The following is a 21,959-nucleotide window of genomic DNA, read 5'->3' on the forward strand; positions in this document are numbered from 1 at the left end:
CAGCCTCCCAAGTAGCTGGGACTACAGGCTCATGCCACCATGCCCTGCTGCTAATGTTTGTTTGTTTGTTTGTTTTTTGGTAAAGATGCAGTCTCTATGTTACCCAGGCTGGTCTTGAATTCCTGGCCTCAAGTCATCCTCCTGCCTTGGCCGCCTAAAGTGCTAGGATTACAGGCATGAGCCATTGGGCATGGCCTGTTTTCTGTTTTTTTTTTTTAAGAGACAGAGTCTCACTATGTTGCCCAGGTTGGAGAGCAATGGCTATTCACAGGTGTGATCACAGCTCACTGCAGTCTCAAACTCCTGGGCTCAAGCGGTCCTTCCATCTCAGCCTCCCGAGTAGCTGGGACTACAGGCGATCACCACCACACCTGGCTCACTTCCTGTTTTTTGAGTGGGAGTTTCACTATCTGGCCCCACCTGCCTCTCTAGCTGGGTCTTGACTGTTCAGTGTTATGCATGCTCCAGCTTTGCCACACCTCTCACTGGCCCTCAACAAACCTGCATTTCTACACTGCCATTCCTTCTGCCCCGAATGCCTTTCCTCCCCAGCACTGTATGGCAAACTCCTACACATCCTTCAAGGCCCATCTTGAATGCCACCTTCCCTGTGATGACTTCCCCTATTGCCCCAGACTTATTTCCTTGTCTTCAGTGCTCCCATAGAACTTGGTGCACATCTACTCCAGTAGTCATTGCACAGAACAGTAATCATTTGTTATACATGGTGACCTCCTGGAGAATGGGGATGTGTGCTGTTTCTCTTTGTATTTGTCTTTTGTTCCCAGAACAGGTAAGTACGTGGTGCCGGGTATAGGTAGGTACTCGCTCAATAAGTGTGAATGAGTGAAGGAGGGGTGGGGTTGATCTGAGCCTGGAAGAGGGAGCGCCCTAGCTGCACTTTCCTGGAGCAATCTCTAGAGGGCAGTCTCACACCATGCTTGTCTTCTCTAGCCTTTTCCCGAGTTGCTTTTTTTCTACCATAGGCAGCTCAGATATATATGGGTGGGTGGATGGATGGATGGACAGATGGACGAACGAACGGATGGATGGATGGGTGGATGAATAGATAGATAGGGTGGGCAGGATTCACATGGGCTCTGGAGTTGACAAGCTCTGGGACCAGGGAATCTAACCAAGTCAACCTAGGCACTGGAGGCACTGCTGGCCCATCCCTTAGACACAGTGGCTTAGGGGCTAGGCTTATTATTGAAACCTGGAAAAAAGTTATTGTTTTCCAAAAAAAAAAAAAGTTGCAAAATGGCATTGGATAAATATTGAAATAAATGGCTACAAAACAAAATCTCAACCAATTGCAACTCAACTCAGTTTGCATATATAGTTTATGTATAAACTACATTTCAGGCGGGGCGTGGTGGCTCACGCCTGTAATCCCAGCACTTTGGGAGGCTGAGGCAGGCAGATCACCAGAGGTCAGGAGTTCGAGACCAGACTGACCAACATGGAGAAACCCCATCTCTTTTTTTTTTTTTTTTTTTTTGAGACGGAGTCTCGCTCTGTCGCCCAGGCTGGAGTGCAGTGGCCGGATCTCAGCTCACTGCAAGCTCCGCCTCCCGGGTTCACGCCATTCTCCTGCCTCAGCCTCCCGAGTAGCTGGGACTATAGGCGCCCGCCACCGCGCCCGGCTAGTTTTTTGTATTTTTTAGTAGAGACGGGGTTTCACCGTTTTAGCCAGGATGGTCTCGATCTCCTGACCTCATGATCCACCCGTCTCGGCCTCCCAAAGTGCTGGAATTACAGGCTTGAGCCACCGCGCCCGGCCGAGAAACCCCATCTCTAATAAAAATACAAAAATTAGCCAGGTGTGGTGGTGCATGCCTATAATCCCAGCTACTCGGAAGGCTGAGGCAGGAGAATCGCTTGAACCCGGGAGGCAGAGGTGAGCCGAGATTGCACCACTGCACTCCAGCCTGGGCGACAAGAGAGAAACTCCATCTCAAAAAAAAAAAAAAAAAAAAAAACAACAAAACCCTTCTGTGGGATGTGAATGCATTTTAATATTTTTGACATGATGTGGGCACTCCTAAGTGTCAAGGGCCCTTGACTTATTGAAAAGGCCCTGCAAGGACCAAGCGGAATGGAACCCAAGACTCCCCACCAGGGGGCTCAGGACTCTGCTCATTATAAGTCCCTGCTCTGAGTCGGAGACTGCAGGTCCAGTCCCTCTTCCTACTGAGGGCTCTGGAGCCAAACCCGCGAAGATAACATTCAGTAACACAGGCTGCCCTCAACCATAGTCTTTCCTAATCTCAAGGTAAGATGGGAGAAGGTGGTGGTATTTCGTTTACTTAAGCTCCTACATGGGGGAGATACTGAATAGGAAGAGGCTGTGTCTCCTGGGACTGCTGGCTCGGGAGTGGAATAGACAAGAGACAAGAACAGAACCAAGTGTCGTGTACGCATGCCTGTAGTCCCGGCTACTCAGGAGACTGAGGTGGGAGGATCACTTAAGCCCGGGAGATTGAGGCTGCAGTGAGCCGAGATTGTACCACTGTACTCCAGCCTAGGTGACAGAATGAGACCCTGTCTCCAGAAAAAAAAAAAAGTCAAGATTCAAGGACATCTGATGTTTAACCTAGTGCTCTTAATCACTACATCATAATCATACCCTCTTTCAGAGTGACCTGCCCAATTTCACAAAGCTGTTAATCAGGTGGCAGGGCAGAACACTTATTGAGTGCTTACAATCAGCATGTGTCAGGCGCTGTTCTAAATGCTCTACCCATTTTAACTCATCTAGCTGAAGCAGGGACTATAATTGTCAATGCCATTTTACACATGGGGAAACCAAAGCCAAGAGCGGTTGAGTGATTTGTCTAAAGTTGCCACCAGACAGTCTAGTTCCAGAGTCTGGGCTCTTCACCATGATGACCTACTAGCCTGTCTACTTTATGGAGGGACAAGGTTTGGGGCTGTCAAAACTCAGGGTCAAAAATGACAGGACAAATAGAATAGAGGATGGGCAGGAGGGATGCAGGGGTGTGTGAGGTATGTGAAAGAGGTGGAACATGAAGGAGAACCCAGCCACAGAGGTTCACAGATATTCTCTGCTGTTTCCTCAGTAGGAACTCAATGCTGAGTTCCTATCAAAACTACTGACAGCATATCTCCCCAAATATCATTTCCTTAAAAGGCATTTTGTCAGTGTCTTTTTTTTAAGAAATGGGGTCTCACTCTGTTGCCCGGGCTGGAATGCAGTGGTGTGATCTCGGCTCACTGCAACCTCAGCCTCCCAGGTTCAAGCGATTCTCCTGCCTCAGATTCCTGAGTAGCTGAGATTACAAGCACCTGCCACCATGTCCAGATAATTATTGTATTTTTTTTTTTTTTTTTTGAGATGGAGTCTTGCTCTGTCACCCAGGCTGGAGCACAGTGGCGCCATCTCGGCTCACTGCAAGCTCTGCCTCCCGGGTTCACACCATTCTCCCGCCTCAGCCTCCCGAGTAGCTGGGACTACAGGCGCCCACCACAACGCCCGGCTAATTTTTTGTATTTTTAGTAGAGATGGGGTTTCACCGTGTTAGCCAGGATGGTCTCCCATCTCCTGACCTCGTGATCCGCCCTCCTCGGTCTCCCAAAGTGTTGGGATTACAGACGTGAGCCACTGCGCCCCGCCTAATTATTGTATTTTTAATAGAGCTGGGATTTCACCATGTTGGCCAGGCTGGCCTCGAACTCCTGACCTCAAGAGATCTGCCCACCTTGGCCTCCCAAAGTGCTGGGATTACAGGCCGTGCTCAGGCTGTCAAAGTGTCTTACTTAGCAAATACAGCTGCTTTGCAAATGGGTTCCTTTTTCCCTTGTGACTAGGGCCACTGTTCTGCCAGAATGGCTAGCCAGTCCTCCAGATAGGGTTAGGAGCCACTTTGTTGAGAAGGATATGAGCAAGATGGCTGTGCAGGGGGAATGACTGGTGTGGACTTCATCAGAGATTGAATTAAGTGGTGGAAAGGGAATGTTCCATGGCTTTGGTCCCTAATATAAATCTATTCAGGGTCGTGGCATTGGCCCTAGGTTTCCTGACTCAACTGGAAATCATAAGGACAGGTTTACGGAGGTAGAATGATTCCATTTGGAGAAAGGAGAACTAGAAAGAGACACAGAGCATCTGTAATTAAGTGCAAGAGCTCTGAAGTTGTTCTGCCTGAATTCAAATCCCAACTCCGTAGGCAGGGCATGGTGGCTCACACCTGTAATCCCAGCACTTTGGGAGGCTGAGGCTGGCAGATCGCTTGAGCCGAGAAGTTCGAGACCAGCCTGGACAACATGGTGAAACCCTGTCTCTACAAAAAATACAAAAATTCTGGTGGAGCGTGGTGGCTCACGTCTGTAATCCCAGCACTTTGCGATGCCAAAGTGGGTGAGACCAGCCTGGCCAACATGGTGAAACCCCGACTCTGTCTCAAAAAAAAAAAACAAAACCAAAAAACACAAAAATTTGCTGGCCATGGTGGTGCACACCTGTAGTCTCAGCTATTCAGGAGGTTGAGGTGGGAAGATTGCTTTAGCCCAGAAAGTAGAGGCTACAGTGAGTTGACATCATGCCACTGCACTCCAGCCTGGGCAACAAAGCAGGACTGTCTCAAAAAAAAAAAAAAAAAAAAAGTCCCAACTCTGTAACTGTATGACCATGAGTGATTTACTCAACCTCTCTCCGTGGCCCATCTGCGAAATGGGTTTATTAATACCTTTGTTAATTATCACATATTAATGATTAATGTTTTGTTGTGGGGGTTAAAATGATCAAATACGAAGTGCTTAACACAGTGCTTACCATATAAGCACTCAATGCCTACTATTTTTTTTTTTTTTTTTTTGAGACGGAGTCTGGCTTTGTCACCCAGGCTGGAGTGCAGTGGTGCGATCTCGGCTCACTGCAACCTCCGCCTCCCAGGTTCACACCATTCTCCTGCCTCAGCCTCCTGAGTAGCTGGGACTACAGGTGCCTGCCATCATGCCCGGCTAATTTTTATATTTTTAGTAGAGACGGGGTTTCACCGTGTTAGCCAGGATGGTCTCGATCTCCTGACTCCCAAAGTGCTGGGATTACAGGCGTGAGCCACCGCACCTGGCCTATGTTTTTTTTTTTTTTTTTTTGAGATGGAGTTTTGCTCTTGTCACCCAGGCTGTAGTGCAGTGAGTGGTGCAATCTTGGCTCACTGCAACCTCCACCTCCAGGGCTCAAGCGATTCTCCTGCCTCAGCCTCCTGAGTAGCTGGGATTACAGGGGCGTGCCACCATGCCTGGCTAATTTGTTTTTTTTTGTTTTTTTTTTTTTTGAGACGGAGTCTTGCTCTGTCGCCCAGGCTGGAGTGCAGTGGCCGGATCTCAGCTCACTGCAAGCTCCGCCTCCGGGGTTTACGCCATTCTCCTGCCTCAGCCTCCTGAGTAGCTGGGACTACAGGCGCCCGCCACCTCGCCCGGCTAGTTTTTTGTATTTTTTAGTAGAGACGGGGTTTCACCGTGTTAGCCAGGATGGTCTCGATCTCCTGACCTAGTGATCCACCCGTCTCGGCCTCCCAAAGTGTTGGGATTACAGGCTTGAGCCACCGCGCCCAGCCTAATTTTGTATTTTTAGTAGAGACAGGGTTTTACCAGGTTGGCCAGGCTGGTCTCAAACTCTTGACCTCAGGTGATCCACCCGTGTCGGCCTCCCAAAGTGCTGGGATTACAGGCTTGAGCCACCGCGCCCAGCCTAATTTTGTATTTTTAGTAGAGACAGGGTTTTACCAGGTTGGCCAGGCTGGTCTCAAACTCTTGACCTCAGGTGATCCGCCCGTGTCGGCCTCCCAAAGTGCTGGGATTACAGGCATAAGCCACTGGGCCTGGCCCGATGCCTACTATTTTATCCAAATTAAAAGGAGATGTTACACTTAAAATTTTGTTAAGAAGGTAGATCTCATATTGTGTTCTTACCACAATGAAAACAAAGTTATGACAGAAAAGTAGGTAGTCAGCAGAAAAAAAAAAAAAAAAACAAAGTTAACTCAGAAAAAAATAAAAGATTATATACGGCAGATGCAGAACACAACAAAAATAATCCTGTTGTTCAGTATGTGTTAACAGGGACTGAAGCTGGCTACAGGAAGAATTTCCCAGCAACAAAGAATGGGAAGCCCTGAGCAAACTGTAAAAGCTCCTCCTCAGTTTCTTCCCAAGAGAAGTTTTCATCTCAGGGGTGGTCATTTCTGGAGACAGGGGCCTGCAGGAGACGCCCTGGTAACAGGCAGGTCTGTTTGGCTTCCTGAATCCATGACAGTTGATAAACAAGGCCCCTTCAGATGCTCTGTTGGGTATTGCCTGGGGTGTGTAACCAGGAGATGGAGTGCCTGCATTTCCAAGATCATTTATAGCTGTTTCCTGTACCCGAGTAAATTTTTCATTTTAAAGATGCCTCCTGGCCCGACCCAAATTTCGGCTTAACATTAGCAGTTGCTTCTCTTTGGCTGAGCAGATGTACGGCAAAAACTCTCAGAGTGAAAGAGGGAAGGAGGGTGGGGCTGGGTGAGGCGGCAGGGATGGGTTCCAGGAAATGGGAGGTGGGACTGGTTCATCACCAGGGCCTCTCTGGTAAACTGGAAGGCCGGGCTGGCTACTGGCAAAGAAAGAGTTACTGAGCATCAGCTGAAGGGATGGCAAGCAGTGAGGGAGGCTCTGGCCCAGCAATTCTTATCTTCAGGAAAGTTTAAGAGTCATTGTCACTTGCAGGGAATTTCCTGGACTATGAACTTTATTGCGGAGAGGACAGAATGGCTGGGTGGGAGGAAGTTAGCCTCAGGTTCCACACCCACCGCTCCCATTCCCCCACAGCTGGGTTTGCTGTTTCTCCAAACAGTTTAGTGTTAACAACATAAACCCTGGTCCAGCCTGGCCTCCTGCAGCTGTGTGGCCTTCAAGTCTTTATCCTTGCTAAGCCTTGGCTCCCTCATCTACAAATGGGTTTAATAACAGCACTTGCTTATAGTAAATGCCCAATATATGTTGGGTTTGAATAATGAGGAGGAAGCTGGGGCCAGAGATTTGCACTGAGGAGAATGAACAGAAATCTGTCCCTATTCTTCTTCTTCTATTATTTATTTATTTTTTTAGACGAGCCTTGCTCTGTAGCCCAGGCTGGAGTGCAGTGGTGCAATCTCAGTTCACTGTAACCTCCACTTCCCAGGTTCAAGTGATTCTTGTGCCCCAGCCTCCCAAGTAGCTGGGATTACAGGCACCCATGACCACGCCCAGCTAATTTTTGTATTTTTAGTAGAAATGGGATTTCACCGTGTTGGTCAGGCTGGTCTCAAACCCTTGACCTCAGGTGATCTGCCCAACTTGGCCTCCCAAAGTGCTGAGATTACAGGCATGAGCCACCGCGCCCGGTCTGTCCCTGTTCTTGGATGCTGATTAGAGGAACAAGACAGGCATGCATCAAAATAAATGCACTTGGTTGCCTCATCTAACCAACGGTGCAAAAGCACCAATCTTGAAAACAATTTCTAATTACACCTTGTAGTATATTTTGGGTTCTTGTTTATTTGTTTGTTTTGGAGATGCAGTCTTGCTCTGTCACCCAGGCTGGAGTGTACTGGCGTGATCTCGGCTCACTGCAAACTCCGCCTCCTGGTTCAAGCAATTCTCCTGCCTCAGCCTCCTGAGTAGCTGGGATTACAGGCGCACACCACCACGCCCGGCTAATTTTTTGTATTTTAGTACAGATGGGGTTTCACCCTGTTGCCCAGGCTGGTCTCGAACTTCTGAGCTCAGGCAATCCGCCTGCCTTAGCCTCCCAAAGTGCTAGGATTACAGGCATGAGCCACTGCGCCTGGCCCCTTGTAGTACATTTTGTCTTCCCAGTCTATTTTGAGATGTTGTTCAAGTAAATGTGTGTCCCCAGGGCTCCAGCAGGCTCACAGCAGGAAGCAGCAGTCAGGAAGTGCAAGGTGGCAAGCAGGACACCGGGTCGGAACGTGTTCTGGACCCACTGGCAGGTGAGGTTTGCTGAATTCCACACAACAGCAGCTACCACATCCTTCTGTGTTCTGGAGCTGGGGAAGCTTCCAGACAGAGGGGGCTTCTCCCTGTAATTTGAGGGAGATTATTGGCTCAGGCAAAGGTGAGAGGGTTTAAAGAGGAGAAAAAGAGAAGCACCGAGCAGCCTCAAGCTGGAGAAAGCCCTGGGGACCTTGCAGAGCTCCTCTTCTGGGGACAAAGACCATGAGGGGTCATAGGTGGCAGAGCAGAGCACAACATCCCAGGGAACAGATGTTGAAGATGGATTAGACCCTGACAACGGATGTGAAATATTGACCCAGCGAAAAGTGCCTGGTGTTTGCACAGAGGCCAAATCGGTGCAGCAGCTTCCATGGGAGGAGGGGCCGGAAAGTGCCCAGGTCCGGAGGTCACTCTCCACACTCCCACACACTCTCCCAGGGGCCACAAGTCAGTCTCCAGCTCAGGGAGGATTTAAAGGAGGATGCCTGTGTTGGAAATCAAGGCAGGCATTCACGGGCATGCACCCACACATGCACACATAGTCTTTTTTCTTTACTTGAAGGCTCACCTAGTTCTGTTTGTGTTTAAAAAAAAAAAAAGAAAAAAGAAAAAAGAAAAAGAACGCTCACCTAGGCCAGGCATGGTGGCTCACACCTGTAATTCCAGCACCATGGGAAACTGAGGCAGGAGGATCACTTGAGGCCAGTTCAAGCCCAGCTTGGGCCACATAGCAAGACCCTGTCTCTACAAAATTAAAAAAAAAAAATTAGCCAGGTATCGTGGCATGTGCCTGCAGTCCCAGCTACTCAGGAGGCTGACGGAGGAGGACTGCTTGAGCCCAGGAGGTTAAGGCTGCAGTGAGCCCTGATCATACCACTCCTGCCTGGGTGAGACAGAGTGAGATGTCTCAAAACCCGCCCCCCAAAAAATCACAAGCTCACCTATACATAGAAACAACTAGATGTACTGGGTCATGGTGGTATACGCCTACAGTCCCAGCTACTCTGAGGCTGAGGTGGGAGGATCACTTGAGCCCAGGAGGTGAGGCTTGCAGTGAAGTATCGTGTCACTGCACTCTAGCCTGGATGACAGAGCATAGACCCTGACTCAAAACGATGTTTTTAAAAATGGATGGGAATGCTAATAATTGTGTTTGGTTGATGTAACTATACTTAAGTTTTGTACTTTATGCATTTTAAATGTTCTCTAATGAGAATACATTTTTTTAAAGAGAGAAAAAAGGTTATCTGCCTGTCAATGTTAAGTTCCTAAAATGAAAGGTTTCTTTCCAGTCCTACCCTACTAGTATTTGACACTATTGAACCCATTTTTTGAAACTATTTTCTTGCTTGGCTTTCAGGCTGCCCATTTTCTCCTGGTTTTTCTTCCCTTCATGGATGGCTTCTGGTACCCTGCCTGACTCCTAAAGTTAGCATTATTCAGGCTCTGTCCTCAGCCTGCCCTATCTTTTCTCTCCAGATTAGCTCGTCCACTCCCTTGGTTTCAGCTATGCCACTCATGTCAGGAATAACCTGCAGCTCCAACCCAGTTCTTTGCGGAAACATTTATCCCATTGCCTACTGAGTATCCCCACGAGACCCTCAAATTCAGTGAAAACTTGAACGTCCCTCCCTGAAGGCTGCTGTTCCTTCTGTGTGTTCTATCTTGACTGGCTGGGTCAGAATCCTAGTAATCATTTATCTGCGCCTACCTTTCTGTAGTGGGTTGAATGGTGCCCTCCCACCCAAAAAGAGATGTCCACACATGCCACCAAGCCTGGCTTTTTCTTTTTTTGTAGATAGGGGTCTTGCCATGTTGCACAGACTTATCATACCCTTTATATAGTGAACAAGTATTGCCTTATATGACAAAAGGTGATTAAGTTAAGGATCTTGAAAAGACTTATCCTGGATTAGCCAACTGGGCCCTAAATCCAATGACATATGTCCTTATAAAAGGGCACACAGAGCGCACACACTGAGGAGAGGCGGTGGCACAGGGAGGAGGCACTGTGGCCATGGAAGCAGGTTTTGGAGTGATGCCACAAGTCAAGGGACACCAACAACCACTGAAATAATGGACTGTCCCCTACAGCTTCGCGATGGAGCCTTGTCTCTCACTATGCCCCACTAGAACACATACCCTCACCTCACACATGGTTGCAATTCCCTCATTTCAACATGCTCTTTGAAGCTCTTCCTTAAAAAAAAAAAAAAAAAAAAAAAAAAAAAATTCAGCTTTTGAGATAATTATAGATTCACATGCGGTTTAAGGCTGGGTGCAGTGCTGGGAGGCTTGCAACCTGGGATTCTGAGCCACTCCTACATCCTCGTAACACAATCCTTCCCCACCTTCACCCTACCCCTTGTTAGCACAAATAAGCTTGTTAATGTAGCTCAACTAGGTTGTGTTTTCTTTCAGGACAGAAACTAGTTTCTTTTCATGTTCTAGTATTTTTGCTGAAAAGTCCTTTGCATTCTGGTACTGCTTCTCCTTCTGTCTTTGCAGAGAACCTCAGAATACATTCCGTGTGTCTGTCTGCCATCTCTGTCCCTCTGCCTCTTCCAAAGCACACTTCTTGAACATCCTTAACTTGAGCTTTCAAAACACCTTTAATTAACACTGAGGTCCCACAGCTGCCAAATCCTTAATTTGCAGGATGACTTCCCTTATCTTTTAAGTATCCTGAGGGCTGCCAGTTAGCTCAGCTGATCAGAGTGTAGTGCTGGAAGTATCTTTACACTGCCTTTCTGGGTGGTTTTCTCCTTTCCCCATCTGACTGGGAGAGCCCTGAAACCGAAGACTTTCTCCCCCAGCAGTTTCCGAGCTCCCAGGGGCAGAGACTTGGTTAATCTTGTAGATCCCTCAGGGGAAGAACTTTTTACTTTATAAATCCTGGTCTGATACTAGCTCTGCACACTGTGGGTGCTCAATAAATGTTGATTGACTGAGTAAACAATGAACGTAGTCCCCTGGAGTGTCATATTCCTCCTTTCCACAGGGAGAAAGTAATAACATTAGGCAGAGCAGGCTGGATCTCTTAATGTGATTACCTGGGATTTGTGGGCCAGTGACTCTGTCCCCCAACTTTATTGGGTACATCCATCTCGACAGAATAGATATTACCAAACAGAGACCACTAATGCTGTTGGCCAAATGATGGGCTATCACTAATTCCCTTGACCCTATTAATCTTGATTCTATCGCACTGAAGCTGCTGCGTCCAGTCCAAGATAGGGGGAGAACACAGCACAGCTGTGGTAGTGATTGTACTGACATCAGCGTAATCTATCCAAGTTCAACAGTGTTTAACTTGCTCTGGGTTTGTATTTGAGACATCCTTCATGTCTCAAATGATAATTTGAGATCTAATTCACAATGCATAAAATGCATCCATTTAGAGTATGTAACTCGGCTGGGTGCGGTGGCTCATGACTGTAATCCCAGCACTTTGGGAGGCTGAGGCAGGGGGATCACTTGAGGTCAGGAGCTCGAGACCAGCCTGGCCAACATGGTGAAACCCGTCTCTACTATAATACAAAAACTAGCTGGGTGTGGTGGCACACACCTGTAACCCCAGCTACTCAGGAGGCTGAGGCAGAAGAATCACTTGAACCCGGGAGGTGGAGGTTGCAGTGAGCCCAGATCATGCCACAGCACTCCAGTCTGGGTAACAGAGTGAGACTTCATTTAAAAAAAAAAAAAGGTATGTAACTTGATGGTTTTTAGTATATTTGGTGGTGTAACCATCTCCACAATCAAGTTTAGAACGTTTTCTTTACCCTCCCAAAAGAAACTCCATACCTATTAGCAGTCAGTCTCCATTTCCCCCAACCCCCAGCCCTAGGAAACCAACCTATTTTGTTACTACAAATTTGCCTATTCTGGACATTTCAAATAAATGGAATCATACAAATAATGTGGTCTTTTGTGACTGGCTTTTTTCACTTGGTATAGTTTCAAGGCTCATCCATATTGCAACATATATGACTACTTCCTGTTTATTGACAAATAATATCCCGTTGTATGGATATACCATATTTTATTTATCCATTCATCAGCTGATAGACATTTGGGTTATTTCTACTTTTAGCAAGTTATTTCTGCATGTTTCAGCTTATTCATCCATAAAAATGACTTAACAGCTGCCTTGTCTTGGAGGATTATGAGAGGCACACAGGGAATATGTGAAATACATTCTAAACTATAAAGTGGTACAAGAATGTAAAGATACTTTATTACTTTAATTTTTTCAGAGATAGGGTATCAACTCTGTGGTCCAAGCTGGAGTGCAATGGTGCAATCATGGCTCACTGCAGCCTCAACCTCCTGTGCTCAAGGGATCCTCTTGCCTCAGCCTCCCCTGTAGCTGAGGCTACAGGTACATGCCACCATACCTGGCTTTTTTTTTTTTTTTTTTTTGGAGAGACGAGGTCTTGCTATGTTGACCAGGCTGGTCTCCAACTGCTGGCCTCAAACAATACCAGCATAGGGTATTATAGGTGTGAGCCATCACACTGGCCTAAAGACTTTTTTTTTGAGATGGAGTCTCACTTTATCATCCAGACTGGAGTACTGTGGCGCGATCTCAGCTCACTGCAACCTCAGCCTCCCAAGTAGCTGGGATTACAGGCAGGCATGCCCACCACACCCAGCTTTTTTTTTTTTTTTTCTTGAGACAGTCTTGCTCTGTCGCCCAGGCTGGATTGCAGTGGCACGATCTCGGCTCAATGCAACCTCTGCCTCCTGGGTTCAAGTGCTTCTCCTGCCTCAGCCTCCTGAGTAACTCAGACTACAGGCACCCACCACCACGCCCGGCTAATTTTTGTATTTTTTTTTTTTCAGTGGAGACGGGGTTTCACCATATTGGCTAGGCTGGTCTCAAACTCCTGACCTTGTGACCTGCCCGCCTCGGCCTCCCAAAGTGTTGGGATTACAGACGTGAGCCACCACACCTGGCTAATTTTTTGTATTTTTGGTAGAGATGGGGTTTCACCATGTTGGCCAGGTTGGTCTTGAACTCCTGAGTTCAGCTGATCTGCCCACCTCGGCCTCCCAAAGTGATGGGACTACAGATGTGAGCCACCACGCCTGGCCCTAAAGACTTTCTTTTTTTTTAAGGTGAAGTCCTGCTCTGTCACCCAGGCTGGAGTGCAGTGGTGTGATCTTGGCTCACTGTAACCTCCACCACCCGGGTTCAAGTGATTCTCCTGCCTCAGTCTCCCGAGTAGCTGGGATTACAGGAGCCCGCCACCACACCCAGCTAATTTTTGAATTTTTAGTAAAGATGGGGTTTCACCAGGTTGGCCAGGCTGGTCTTGAACTCCTGATCTCGTGATACGCCTGCCTTAGGCTCCCAAAGTGCTGGGATTACAGGCATGAGCCACCGCAACCGGCCAAGACTTTTTTTTTTTTTTTTTTGAGATGGAGTCTCACTGTGTCTCCCAGGCTGGAGTGCAGTGGTATAATCTTGGCTCACTGCAAGCTCCGCCTCCCGGGTTCATGCCATTCTCCTGCCTCAGCCTCCTGAGTAGCTGGGAATACAGGCACCTGCCACCAAGCCCCACTAATTTTTTGTATTTTTAGTAGAGACAGGGTTTCACTATGTTAGCCAGGATGGTCTCAATCTCCTGACCTCGTGATCCGCCCGCCTGGGCCTCCCAAAGTGCTGGGATTACAGGTGTGAGCAACTGTGCCCGGCTAAGACTTTTTAATATTTATATGAGAGCAGCTAAGGAGAGCACTGGGGCCAGTGTAACTTCACTGAGCTTATGCCCTATTGTTGGTTAACTCAGGGCAATCAGTTGAATATCTCTTTGGGTCTTGTCTCTATGTGGAGTCCATTTTGCTTTTTTCCTAGGTAATGGACTACATCCACATTTTATCCACATTTGTTCGTAGGAGACCAGGTTAGAGTATGCTTACTTCAGTGTAAGCTACTGCCACCGTAGAAAATCAAATCACAGGAGGATATTTGAACATCAAGGCAGTCATATTTCATCCAAATTTTTAGCAAGACCAGGGAAAAGGGCTGAAGCTATAGGTGTTAAGGCCTAGGTTTCCCAAATATCTTGCCAACTCTCCTTTTCTCGATTTTTTTTTTTGTTTTGAGACAGAGTCTTGCTCTGTTGCTCAGGCTGGAGTGCAGTGGTGCGATCTTAGCTCACTGCAACCTCTGCCTCCCGGATTCAAGCAATTCTCTGCCTCAGCCTCCCAAGTAGCTGGGATTACAGGTGCCCGCCACCACACCTGGCTAATTTTTTGTATTTTTAGTAGAGACAGGGTTTCACCATCTTGGCCAGGCTGGTCTTGAACTCCTGACCTTGTGATCCACCTGCTTCGGCCTCACAGAGTGCTGGGATTACAGATGTGAGCCACCGTGCCCAGCCTCCTTTTTTAATTTTAAGTTAGCTTTCTTTCACACTCACGTGTGACAGGGTGACTTTCTTCGCCCTTCACTGCCCATCCAGTAAGCATGCTAAGGTAATGCAAAAACATTTTAATATTAGACCAAGAAAAAAGAAATTAGGAAGGAAAACCTGTTGCCATAACAAGTACAAAGATTCAAAAATTCAACTCAGATATATACCATTTGCTCCCATAACTTCCTATTTTTTGCAGGTATATAGCTGTAAGCTATATAATGTGTGGGTGAGAGAGGGATGGAGGAAGGCCAGGGTGGGCAGTGGGTTATATAAGAACTACTGTTGGCTGGGTGCAGTAGCTCACACCTGTAATCCCAGCACTTTGGGAGGCCGAGGCGGGTATATCACGAGGTCAGCAGATCGAGACCATCCTGGCTAACGCGGTAAAACCCCATCTCTACTAAAAATACAAAAAATTAGCTGGGCGCGGTGGCAGGCGCCTGTAGTCCCAGCTATTCAGGAGGCTGAGGCAGGAGGATGCCGTGAACCCGGGAGGTGCAGCTTGCAGTGAGCAGAGATTGAGCCACTGCACTCTAGCCTGGGAAACGGAGGGAAACTCTGTCTCAAAAAAAAAAAAATAAAAAAAAAAGAACTATTGTTTACTACTAGTGGCTGCCTAGAGCATAATTTCCCCATTCAAAGCCTTGGTAAGAGCAGCTGGGGAACAGTGGTTAAAAATGCTTTGTTTTACACCCAGCAAAAAGGGTCATTAACACCTCAACTGTTTTTGTTTTGTTTTGTTTTTGTTTTTTTTTGTTTTTACCAAGCCCTGTGGAAGGGCTCCTGCTGCTGTTGACAATCATGGTAACCCTCGGGGTAGCAGGGGCAAAGGGGTGGATAATTCACCACAAAATGGTATTCACTGATTTGGATTATGTGCACCACTGTTCCTCTCCATTCATGTGCTTAATTAAGAGCTGACTAGTACAAAATAAATGAAACTGCAATTCTTCACTAGAACTATCTGGGGAGCAACAGAAATTCTGCAGGGAGGGTATGTGCCAGAAAAACTCCTTTATTACCATCTCCCTATTATATATTTCTATTCTAGGGTTAGTGTTAATGTCAGGTCTCATTCTTAAGGCAGCAAAAGGCCTGGAGGAGTAGTATAAGTTTCATCTTCATTTTATCAAGGATGAAATCAAAGCAAGGAGCTGTGACTAGGACAATACAGTTAGTCTAGGGCATAACTCCCAACCATGTTGGGGAAAGCCCAGTAGGAACACAGGGCTATAGTTGGCTCAACCCTTATTCATGACAACGTGTTTCACATCATTCAAAAGTTTTTGTACAAGTCTCTGTAGTGACCAGCTGATACTGCCTGGGAGTTATTTCCATTTGTTCAGTCCTTGAGGGGACAGAAAATGGAATTATTGCTTTCTTATAGTTCAATTAGGCAAATGTGGATAGAGGGTATTGAACTTGGTTCACAAAGGGTGCCAAAATCCACACTGCTCCTTTAAAAAAAAAATGCATGAAAAGTTACAGCAAGATGTCAGGGCCTCAGGCTGGGCATGTGGCTCACGCTTGTAATCCCAGCATTTTGAAGGGCTGAAGTGGACGGACCACATGAGGCCAGGAGTTTGAGACCAGCCTGGCCAACATAGTGAAACCCTGTCTCCACTAAAAATACAAAAATTAGCTGGGCATGGTGGCACACACCTGTAATCCCAGTTACTTGGGAAGCTAAGGCATGAGAATCGCTTGAACCTGGGAGGTGGAGGCTGTAGTGAGCTAACCGCGCCACTGCACTCCAGCCTGGGTGACAGAGCGAGACTCTGTTTCAAAAAAAAAAAAAGAAGCCAGGGCCTTGGATTTCACAAACTAATGTTTCATCACCTCCTTCCCCACCTCAAGATAACTGCCAGGACACTAGGACACTCTTTTTTGTTTAATACTTAAGAAAGGTGAAGAGAAATCATTCGTGGGGTCTGTCCTTCCCATAGTCCTTTTGATCAGTTTTCCCTTGAGCTTCAAAATAAAAGACTATAAACTGAAGGTTTACTTTAAATTACCTAAGTCCCTGAAATAGAAGAGTAATTTATTTTTAGTATTAAAGAGATTAACAAGTTGTCTCATTATTCTGACTTATCCATATTCAAAACTCACCTATTCAGAAAACTGCAAATCCAGAGTTGCTAACAATCCGTATTTAACCATTAAGAAAGGATTTACAACAATACAAGCTATGTACATAGGAAATATCAGAGAGTAGAAAGTGCTAACCAGAGGTACCCAGAAAAGCTTTCTGTGACTGAAATAATACTTCCTGTCTAAGGTTCAGGAGTAAGATGCTTCTTTGGGGGCTGAGAAATTAACATGAGAAACCTTTGGTATCCAAACTGGACTTCTGAGCTCTTTGCCATGGCATTTTTGGCTAGTCTAACGCAATCATTTGGAGAAAGCAACACCGAGGATGAGGTAGAAGAATTCTCAACCTCGGACCAATCTCTGGCCCCAGGGTTAGGACTGAGAACAAATACACTCAAGGGCTGACTTTGAATGGCAGTGGGACAACTAGGAAAACCAATCACTTAGTATCAAGTCAGGCCTGTTGTGAATACCCAGGTTGGCTCCATCCCAGGGCCCTTGTACTGAGACCCTCGGAAGAATGATAGGTGAGAGGATGATACAGCTAGAGTTATGTGACTTAAAGGTAGCAACCCACAAGGATGGCAGCAGAAGTCCTTAACAGTGACCTTCAGATCAGTGACACAACTCCACTGTTAGTGGCAGCAGGGCTGAGTAAATCCCTAATAATTTCGGGTTAGGCAGGATCTAGACTCATATAACTCATGGCAGAAGCTACAGGTTCTACTCTATAAAATCTCTGTATACATCCAAGAGGTTGGGACACTCAGAGAGAGTGGCAGAACACATGGTCTTCAAAGATCTGCTTCTCTGTAGCTGGGAAGATCTTGTCACAAATTGGACAATTCAAACAAAGGGCCTGCATCTGCTGTTGCTCCAAGGTGTGATCACAAATATCATCTGCTTTGCAGATAGGGCATTTCTTGATGGAGAGCTGGGAGGAAGAGTAAAGAGGTCAGTACAAATGTAAGCTATATGTGGCACAGATGTGGTCATCCTGTCTTCCACTATATCCTCAGTGCCTAGCATAATGACTGGCACATGGTTAGGCGCTCAAGAAATAGTGAATGAATGAAGAGAATGCACATTTGGAGATACTTACCAGGCTTCATCTAACCCCAGAATTGAAAGGGCCTAATATTGCTGAGTAGCCAAAGCAGCTTCTAGCCTAGAAGCGGCACTGGACAGAACTTGTTTGGCTAGCTGCCTGGTTCAGATCTCCTCCCTACTTATGCTACCAAACAGCTTAAAGGTATAGATCCTAAGCAAAATGCTGATGGATGAACTGTGCTTTCTTCTCCCTTCCACAACAGGCTGGCTCAGCCTTGGGCCCAGAACAAACGGATCCAGCTGACTTCTGGAGTTATCAAAATGAACCTGTCTCCCTATGGTTCTCCCATGAACTGGAAAAGGAAGGGAAATTTTCAGGGGCTTTGTGGGAATATTCTCATGAATCAAATACTTACCTGGCTGGGGGAAGAACTTTCTTGGATACCTGAGAAGAATCAAAAAGATCTCATTCAATGAGAAAACACCACCCTAGCTTCTTCTCATATGTACTGCTGATAGAGGGGATCTAGGTCAATGATAAGGTGAAAAGAAAACATAAATAATGAAATCGTTTTTTTTTTTTTTTTTTTGAGACAGAGTCTCGCTCTGTCCCCCAGGCTGGAGTGCAGTGGCGTGATTTCGGCTCACTGCAGCCTCTGCCTCCTGGGTTCAAGCAATTCTCCTGCCTCAGCCTCCTGAGTAGCTGGGATTACAGATGCCCACCACCATGCCTGGCTAATATTTGGTAGTTTTAGTAGAGACAAGGTTTCTCCATGTTGGTCAGGCTGGTCTCCAACTCCTGATCTCAAGTGATCCGCCTGCCTCGGCCTCCCAAAGTGCTGGGATTACAGGAGTGAGTCACCACGCCCAGCCTGAAGTTGTATTTTTTTTTTCTTTCTTTCTTTTTTTTTTTTTTTGAGACGGAATTTTGCTCTGTCATCCAGGCTGGAGTGCAGTGGCGCGATCTCAGCTCACTGCAAGCTTCGTCTCCTGAGTTCACACCATTCTCCTGTCTCAGCTTCCCAAGTAGCTGGGACTACAGGCGCCTGCCACCACGCCTGGCTAATTTTTTGTTTATCTATTTTTAGTAGAGATGGGGTTTCACAATGTTAGCCAGGATGGTCTCGATCTCCTGACCTCGTGATCTGCCTATCTTGGCCTCCCAAAGTGCTGGGATTACAGGCGTGAACCACTGTGCCCGGCTGAAATTGTATTTTCATTAGCTGTGCGTGTGTATATTATATATATATATACACACACACACACATACACACAGGCTTTATATATATATATGTGTATATATATGTTATACAGTCAGAAAAACAATAAAGCTATTTTCAGAGTAGGGAAAATGAGATTTTAATAAAAATAGTAACAATTTAAGGACAATCTGAGAATAGATTTTAAGACTGTATCCACAGACAGGTACAATGGCTCACACTTAAAATCCCAGCACTTTGGGAGGCTGAGGTGGGTGGATTGCTTGAGCTCAGGAGTTCGAAATCGGCCTGGGCAACATGGCAAAACCCCAACTCTACACAAAATACAAAAATTAGCTGGGCGTGGTGGCTGGCGCCTGTAGTCTCTGCTACTTGGTAGGCTGAGGTGAGAGGATCGGTTGAGCCCGGGAGGTGGAGGTTGCAGTGAGCTGAGAGGATCTGTTGAGCCCAGGAGGCGGAGGTTGCAGTGAGCCAAGTCCACTACTACACCCAGCTAATTTTTGTATTTTTAGTACAGACAGGGTTTCACTACGGTAGCCATGCTTGTCTTGAACTCCTGACCTCAGGTGATCTGCCCGCCTTGGCCTCCCACAGTGCTGGGCTTACAGGCATGAGCCACTGCGCATGGCTACAAACTTAATTTTAAAGAAAAAATAAACTTGTTACCTGTTATAAACATCTGGTTGTAACTCTAAAGATAATGCTGCTGCTTTAAAATGCCACAAAAAGCAAATGAGATCTCATATTGCTTTTGGAGACAAATGAGAAAAGCTCCCTGTTTGGCAAGGACATGTTACCCTAAGTCCTTTTCACCCCCATTTCCTGTCCTACCACCGAGGAATCTCTGCGGAGCATGTTTCTGCTGTCCTTGGTCAGCCATCAGGGTGGCTGCTGTATCCACTAGTTCCTGGGCGGCATAACTTGCCTCTCTTGCTACCATTTCAAAACCTTAATTAGCTTCCTCAGCTTTGTATGTGTATATCTTCTACATAAAGTCATTTCTCTGATTTACACATTTGGAATATAGCCACGGGACTCAATTTGTGTCTGCTGCCTCTAGGCGAATGATCTGATTTGTGTCTTCTGGATTCAGATTTATTTCTCAATTAACACTTCTCGCCTGGCAATCTTTCCATTGGGTCCTCAGCTTCTGCCCAGCAAGTCTTAACAATGAGACTGGTCTTAATGAGCACCTCAGAAACAAAAATTTAGTAGGGGAAAGGGATGCAGGCAGGGTCCTTCCAGTTGGAATGGGAAAGTTGTCTTACCAGAATACGGGTTTCCATAGACAAGTCCTGGATTTTGTCCTGCGCCTCCTTCATCTGAAGTAGGTACTTGATACGGCAAAGAATTAAAATCCAGACCCATGTAACTGAGCAATCTGCTGTTCTCCCTCTTCAAAAGCTAAGGATAGAGGATGTATAGACATGTTGAAAGACAATACCAAGAATGGCTACCAGGAACTGGCTAGGAGATGTCCCTCCCAGGTAGTTCTCAATTAGCAATGTGGCACTGGAGAAACTCAATAATCGATAATCCATAATTCTTCAGAAGGGAAGGCAGCAGTTTCAATATTCCAAAGATCTAAGTTCTTTATACCTGAATTTATTTATTTATTTTGAGTCAGAGGCTTGCTCTGTCTCCTAGGCCAGAGTGCAGTGGCACCATCTTGGCTCACTGCAACCTCTGTCTCCCAGGTTCAAGTTATTCTTATGCCTCAGCCTCCCAAGTAGGTGGGATTACAGGCACCCACCACCACGCCTAGCTAATTTCTGTATTTTTAGTAGAGATGGGGGTTTCACCATGTTCTCCAGGCTGGTCTCGAACTCCTGACCTCAAGTGATCCGCCTGCCTTGGCCTCCCAAAGTATCAGGATTACAGGTGTGAGCCACTGTGCCCAGCCTATACCTGAATTTAAATATATTTACTACATTTTGTTTATATTAATACAAAAAAGAATTTTAAATCTCTAAATACATGCCAACTAAAGGGAGGAACAAATGTGTGAATATATGAAAGTGGCAGGAGCTATATTAATACTGCAACTATTCTGATAGATATATCAACATTGAAACTATTGTGTATTATTATTATTGTTGTTAAATTTGTTTTTTTTAGAGACAGGGTCTTGCGCTGTCACCCAGGCTGGAGTGCAGGGTGCGATCATAGCTCACTGCAGCCTTGAACTCATAGGCTCAAGCAACCCTCGCACCTCAGCCTCCTTAGTAGCTGGGACTACAGGTGCATGACACCATGCCCGGCTGACTTTTTAACTTTTTGTAGAGATTATAGACTCTTGCTTTGTTGCCCAAGCCGGTTTCAAACTCCTGGCTTCAAGTGATCGTCCTGCCTTGGCCTCCCAGTGTTGTGTATTATTGAGAGCAGCATATTTTTTCAATTTCCTTCCTAGAATAATTTCTTACATAATGTAAATATTCACGTGAAATAATTTTTCCTTCTTCATGTCTTATCCCATTCAAATGGATATACCAACACAGAGAATGAGTAAGAAGGCAGGGTGGGAGGGAGGTAAGGAAAAAGAAGAAAATTACTAAAAGTGGCACAGACAGCATTTAAAATTCTTAGGAAAAGGGAAATAAGCAAATTTCCCTTATCGTCTTAAGAGGGTTTTACTACGGTTCTTAACAAAGCTTCCAAATACCAAATCTTTCCCTTCGTTTTGCAAACTGTGTGTGCACCTGCCCCCAACAATCAATCAACTAACCTAGAAAAAAGGGATTTCAAACTCAAGGTATATATTAAGAGAATGGGAATAGGCCGAACACAGTGGCTTATGCCTGCAATCCCATCACTTTGGGAGGCTAAGGCAGGCGGATCGCTTGAGCCCAGGAGTTCGAGACTAGCCTGGGCAACATGGTGAAACCCCCTCTCTACTAAAAACACAAAAATTAGCTGGGCATGGTAGTGCGCACCTGCAATCCTAGCTACTTGGGAGGCTGAAGCACAAGAATCGCTTGAATCTGGGAGGCGGAGGTTGCAGTGAGCCAAGATGGCACCACTGCACTCCAGCCTGGATGACAGAGCGAGACTCTGTCTAAAAAACAGACAGACAAACAAACAAACAAAAAAAACAAAACAAATAAATAGAGAATGGGAATAACAAGACTAGAAAGAGAACCCAAAAAGCCTTCTGCAATTATGAAACACATTGGCA

The 21,959-nt window shown here is 46.2% G+C and overlaps 2 protein-coding genes across 2 annotated transcripts in view; both read right to left on the reverse strand.

The window, feature by feature from the left end:
- The window catches only part of ATP5MC1 (ATP synthase membrane subunit c locus 1), a 73,633-nt gene that overhangs the window by 24,381 nt on the left and 27,293 nt on the right, over positions 1–21,959 (reverse strand). The window lies entirely within an intron of this gene.
- The window catches only part of CALCOCO2 (calcium binding and coiled-coil domain 2), a 34,128-nt gene continuing 27,591 nt past the window's right edge, over positions 15,423–21,959 (reverse strand). The window contains exons 11-13 of the mRNA XM_050765670.1: positions 20,053–20,188; positions 17,981–18,009; positions 15,423–17,448 (exon numbers count right to left, since the gene is read on the reverse strand). Coding sequence (XP_050621627.1) covers positions 17,281–17,448; positions 17,981–18,009; positions 20,053–20,188 — 333 coding nt within the window. The 3' untranslated portion in view covers positions 15,423–17,280. The remainder of the gene's footprint in view (positions 17,449–17,980; positions 18,010–20,052; positions 20,189–21,959) is intronic.

Source organism: Macaca thibetana, chromosome 16 (assembly GCF_024542745.1).
Source record: "Macaca thibetana thibetana isolate TM-01 chromosome 16, ASM2454274v1, whole genome shotgun sequence".
In the NCBI taxonomy this organism is placed as follows: domain Eukaryota; kingdom Metazoa; phylum Chordata; class Mammalia; order Primates; family Cercopithecidae; genus Macaca; species Macaca thibetana.